Source organism: Condylura cristata, unplaced genomic scaffold (genome assembly GCF_000260355.1).
Source record: "Condylura cristata isolate star-nosed mole 26May11 unplaced genomic scaffold, ConCri1.0 scaffold00005, whole genome shotgun sequence".
NCBI classification, from domain to species: Eukaryota; Metazoa; Chordata; class Mammalia; order Eulipotyphla; family Talpidae; genus Condylura; species Condylura cristata.
The window spans coordinates 42,199,488-42,205,586 of record NW_004567106.1 but is presented as its reverse complement, the minus strand read 5'-3'; the positions used below and the strand labels follow the sequence as shown (position 1 = coordinate 42,205,586).

At 39.9% G+C, this 6,099-nt stretch overlaps 1 protein-coding gene across 1 annotated transcript in view; it reads right to left on the bottom strand.

Moving 5' to 3' along the window:
- Nucleotides 1–6,099, bottom strand: part of GSAP (gamma-secretase activating protein) — an 84,601-nt gene that overhangs the window by 14,641 nt on the left and 63,861 nt on the right. Inside the window, exons 24-26 of the mRNA XM_012721081.1 lie at nucleotides 4,596–4,691; nucleotides 2,588–2,658; nucleotides 1,662–1,756 (exon numbers count right to left, since the gene is read on the bottom strand). Coding sequence (XP_012576535.1) covers nucleotides 1,662–1,756; nucleotides 2,588–2,658; nucleotides 4,596–4,691 — 262 coding nt within the window. The remainder of the gene's footprint in view (nucleotides 1–1,661; nucleotides 1,757–2,587; nucleotides 2,659–4,595; nucleotides 4,692–6,099) is intronic.

The following is a 6,099-nucleotide window of genomic DNA, read 5'->3' as shown; positions in this document are numbered from 1 at the left end:
AAAAAAAAAAAAGAAAAGAGAGAAAGTGCTCCTCCTTATTTGACCTCTGAGCACAAAGTTATCAGGTTGACTGATTTCAATCACTATGGACAGCATTTTTCTACTTTTTCCTCTTTATCCATCTTTGTTAAGGAATGTGATGATCTGTAGAATGTAGATTTTTATACTCTATCAGGTATAATACTGTCCCCAGTAAGTCAGTTTCATTTATCTATGTAAGGAGCTTGAGCATCCGTGGTCAACAAACCTGTAAGTGCAGTTCCTCTACCAAGTCTTTCATATTAATGACAAAAACTAAAAAATTAAGCTCTAAAGTCATGTATACTTTTCATGAGACCCCTTTATTTCTATAAGCACTTCACAATCCATATTCCACTGGAATAACTTAGAGTCATCCATTTTTCCAGGTCCCTGCAAAGTTAAAAGAATTTCCTTTTGCATCATCTGCATGAGCAGAGAGAGCATGAAGGGCTCCCTACACCATCAGACAGATCACAAATGCAGGAGAGTTGAGACATAATAGGGAGTTCTTCTGGGTCCATAAACACTGTTTCAACATCAACTAATTTTGAAGACAAAATTCAAGAGGCAGCACAGAATAATAGCTAAAAGCATAGCTCTGGGGGCCAGATTTGAATATCAGACCTGTTGTTTCAAAGTTGTATCACTTTTTAAAAAAGTTATTTAACTTTTCTGTGCCTTGATTTCATCATCTATAAAATATGAGTAATACTAAGCAAAATTGTATGAAGGTATCATTTCTGTTGGACAACTGTTATGTTTTGACAATGTAGTGTGGTTCAATTAAGTTCCTACCACTTAGCACTGTCACAAAAATATAAATGTACTAATTTTTGCAGAGTACTTACAACTGTACCTAGCATAAAATGTTTACCAGATACATAGTGACTTGAAAAAAATGCATAAAAGAATGAACTCATGATGAATGGATAGATAGATATACATAAAACTAGAAGATATATGTTAAGATAGCTATCATAAAGTTTAACACTCATCAAAACATATATGTAAACAAACGTAAGACAGTAGTTTATAGCAGCAGGAACTTAGTGGTTTCTTATACTGAATACTGATTTATGTGTACTCTTCCCAATTAGACTGGTAAGTTTTGCAAGTGCTCTAATTTCTAGTATGGTACCTGGCATGTAATAATTGCTCAACAAATGTCTGATTGAATGAACACATGATTAATTAAAGGAATGATTGCATGCACATGTTCCAAAGATATTTTGAGACCTGATTTGGTCCTATTTCAAGTTCTTGGGAAATTTTTAGCTTCCATGCATGTAAGAATCAGCTCAGTTCTTGACATCCAGCCAGACCCATTTCCTTCTGAGTGTTACCCTTCAGATATCACAGTCAGATAAACTAGTCTGGAGGCATCACAGAAAGATCTCTCTGGTTTAATCCTAGGACCTGCATAGGAACAAGCCCAGGCTCCTTAGAAGAGCTACAGTCGTGCTTCCTAACTGGGCAAGTCACAGTCACCAGAGTCCACCCTCAGGGCACCTCTCACAGTGACACCAGCCACAAAATTTCTCACACTCAGGAGTTCTCATCTCATCCATAAAATTGTAATATGCAAAGTCCACAGGAAAAAGAAAGAAAAAATTTAACACGATAAAAGAACCAAGACTTACCAGGAGGCAGAGGTAAAAACAAAGTGTTCGTAGCTTCCAAAATCCTGGTCATGATATGAAAGACTTCAAATTCAGCCATACTCGCCTGCCTGTTGCTGGGCAAAATAACAAAACGGCATGTCATCTCTAAACTCCCAGGTGTCCTGAGCAGCAGCTCTGGGTGGCACATACAGACAGCAATTGTAATAATCATGAAAAGGGAGACATGCGCCAAGTTTCCTGGAAATGATAGTGACCATTAACCTAATGCCTACACAGAAGACTCATGCGTGATAAATTGTATTCACTTAAATCCTCCTTGTCAGTGTTGAGCACATGTGTTCTCCCTCCTCATCAACCAATACGCCGGGGAAGAAGATGGGCATAGCTTTAAATTCAGGGTACAGACTGAGATAGTTTGAGTTTGTGAGAATTACTTTCAACTGTAAGTTTCAAAAAATGCTTTGCTAAACAGGGGACTGTGATGATGGTGCACAGGTGAATTGGGGAAGGAAATTACATAGGGGTCCATACCTGAGGGGAGGGAAAGTAAACATTGAATTAAAATGAAAAAAAAAAAAAAAAAAAAAGATTTGTGGGCCCTCCCTGGTGGCGCAGTGGGTAAAGCACAGCACTAAGAAGCTAACGCCACTCCAGCATGAGTCCGATCCCTGTCCCTGAAGGTGACCCACATGGCGTGGCAGACCTCTCCTGACCTGCCCGCTGCTCCCCTCAGCAGTGTACTTTGTCGATCTGCCTGTTCTGCTCCCCACTCTGTCTTGGGTGAAGCCTCTCACCATCCCCGCACCTCTGGCCTGTACCCCAGTTCTGTATGCATAAATAAATAAACCAAAAAAAAAAAAAAAAGCTTTGCTAAAATAGGTAGCAATCAGAATTGTTTTGGCCCTTTGCACACGATGAAAAAATAGTGAGAAATACTTGCGTACAAATGGAGAACCCAGGGATGCAGATTATGTTTCCTCCAACTGGTTTCCAGTATCTGACAAATGAGATCCAGCTAGAGGACAAAGACAACCCATTAACCTCTTAATAATCTTCCCCTCAGGGTCCTCCTAGTGCTCACTCTCCCCAGCCTGGCAGGCATGTTAGGGCAGCTGACATTTACTTTCTGAGGTCAATTCTGAGGCACTGGAATCGAAAATGGAAAAACGAAATGCATGCTCCAGAGTCTAACAGAGCAGTGTCATTCTGTGTGGGCAGTGCCCAGCTGTGTTCCCCAGCTTGGATAACTGGCCCCATCATCACAATCACAGACTCTCACATGTCAGGGAGTCAACTGCAAATGGGTTTGCTCCAGGCTTGATGTTGCAAGGGTCAACAGCTGACAGTCAGAGAAAAGGGGTCATGATACAAGGAGGGCCAAGCACAGGCTGTGGAATGTACTGGTGGACTGGGTTCAAGTCCAAGTTTGACATTTTGGCCTCATTTGCCAGCAACCAGGCAGTCAACCACAGAGCAGATATCGGCCATGAATCTAAGCAGTGCATATGTTGGCTAAATAGAGGAGGTAAGTGGTAGAGGGTCACCATAAGGCACCAACAAATGTAATGGCTGAAACTAGGTAAAGTAACAGCAGCAGTACAGTCAGGTTCTGCAGCAACTGCCATGGGTGTGTTTTAGAAAGGCTGCCCAGCCACAGTCCTGCGAGAGGACTGGGAGACCTGCCGAGCTGCTGCTGGACTGGGGCAGACAGGAGAAGAGTGGGAGTGTCAGGGCTTTCTGAGACCTGTTCCATTTCTTATCAAGTTGGTTCTGAGGGTTAATACAAACAAGTTAAACAGGAAGAATGATGCTCGAACAAAAATACTTAACACTTTGGGAAGTGAAATTTAAAGTCAGCAGGAAAAAAGGTGGTAAGATGAATTAAATAGTTGTGTGCTGTTAGTTAAAGGACTAAGAAAACAAGTTAATGTCAACATGGAGATAATCGTTAATGCATTCATAAAGTGAGTCCCTCAGCATGAATCTACTTTGAAACAGACTGAATATGTTTCAATACCTTGATTATAAATATAGTACATGGGAATAGTAGCTTCCCCTATATATTAAGAACTATGAAACTCAAACCTTAATATCAAAATTCAAAGACATTATTATTATTAGAAGCAGATACTAATGGCTGCAACAAAGGCAGAAAACTTTAAAATTCAGCATGAAATTAAATCAGAGCCATATCTATAGTGTTCACTAATCTTCAATACAAAAAAATGCATGTTTATACATTAGATTTTTGCAAATTGGTCATAAAAAACTTAAGAGGTAAAGTGGTGTGTTCTTTTGCTTTCTGGTTATTTACTTTAAAATATTTATCCAGCATCTTAATCCTGAGGTCTAGTAAGATTGGTTCTTAATTCCCTATACTTTTTGAAAGTCTTAAAGTAGCATCAAAACTTAATCCAGCTACATCACTTTTATTTACACATGGACTAATGTTAAGAATCTGGATCACACCAGTCAATAAGTGGCTGTGAGCTGGATGAGCTGCCAATCTCATTAGTAGACTCTAATGTGCTAGTATTTATACAAGTGGGCTGGAATCTGGCCTAATTGGGCTGTTAAAGCTAATTAAGAATTGAAATTCAAGTTATCTCATGTCTGTATGAAACTCCATGTACAGAAATCATTACCTACTATTTAATAAAAAACTGGAAGATGCCAAGATGAGATATGAACAGCTGGCAAACAGGCTAAATCCACAGCTGTTCTCTTCTATGAGCCTATCATCGCTATTTGAAGAAAGCACAATAAACCACTTTGAAAAGCAAGTGTTCTTTGTTTTTTGGTTCTTCTTTTCTTGTTTTCCACAATCTATACTGCCAATGCACTGGTTTAGAATGGAGACCTCCAAAAACCAAATTTAAAAATCATACTGTATATAGTAGAAATTATATACTGGGAGCAAAGGGGTAGGAAAAAAAAAAAAGCAAAACCAACCAATTTTGAAGTGTATTCCAGAACCATCTGTTCTATTTTCTTCTTTTCTACACCCTGTAGATGTCTCAAAAGATGGTCTTTTAGCTCAGACACCATCTGGGGAAAAAAGAATATGGGGCAAATCAAAACCTACCCGTTGTGACAGGAAGTCACCTTCTTTATCACATAAAAAATACTGCGTGTGTCCTGGTGGTGCAGCGGGTTAAAGCACAGCACAAAGAAGCTAACACCACTCCAGCATGAGTTCGATTCCCTCCTGCCCCGGAGGTGACCACATGGTGCGGCAGACCTCTCCTGACCCGCCCGCTGCTCCCCTCAGCAGTGTACTTCGTCAGTTGGCCTGTTCTGCTCCCCACTCTGTCTCTGGTGAATCCTCTCACCACTCCTGTACCTCTGGCCTATACCTGAGTTCTGTATGCATAAATAAATAAATAAATTTTTTTTTTAAAAAAAAGTACAGTGTGTAAAGATGCCAACAGAAATACAGAGCCTACAACCCACATGATCTCCTGATGGTCATGAATCTGGACCACCATTTTCTTCAAGAGGCACTAATTATATTTTCACCCAAAGCCCACCAAGAAAATCTCAGCTCTGATAAGAATTTTCAAAAGAAGCTGTTGATCACTAACTTATAAGTCAAAGGTTTTTGGGACCTACCAACGGACTGAAATCTGCCTATGGCCCTGGGGGATAAACAGACGCAAGTCTAAACAAGGAATCACCTTCAACCCCTGACGGCAACGACCAAGAAATGTTCATTCCAGGGCTTCCTAACAGGCCCGTTTCAACCCCGCTGCCTTCTAATCCTCCTTTGGTGTCCCCAGTCAGTGGACATGTCCAGCCTACCCCACCTTTTGCTTTTCTCTCCTCCTTCTCTTCCTCTCACCTTCTTCCAGGTGCCCTGCTCAGCCTCCTAGAGCTTTGTACCAATAACCATGGTGGGGGTGGGCCAACTGATGTTCCATGTGCAGTTTTCCATTTGTTTCACAGACTGCACCATACAACCCCTGAGTCAAAATGAGTCATGGCCATCTAGGGCAAGGCATATTATTTTAGCTCAATATTCTGCACTTGCTTACCGAGTTTTGCTTGGAAAAAAGGAAAAAACAACTTTTACTGCTTAAGATAGAATTTGTTGTGTGTTTTTAAATTTTTCTATGCTAACCATAAAGATAAAAGTTTAAGCCACCCGTAATCCTATCATCTACATTAACATTTTGTGTTTTTTATTTTTTAAGGTTTTCTAGCAAGAAAGCCACTTAGTTGAATTGTATTTTCAAATAGATGACAGTCTAATAATTGAAGTATTATAATTAAGTCAGTGGTATTTATATTCATAAATAAAGGTGTTCATGGCCAGATTTTGGCTTTAAGGTTATGCTGACTTTTTGCAGTGATTGAGAAACATTCCATGTTTTTTTCAAAAAATACTTTTTACATAGCATGGGATTGATCTTGTCCTTAAAAGTTTAAAAGAAGTAGGCCCTCCCTGGTGGCGCAG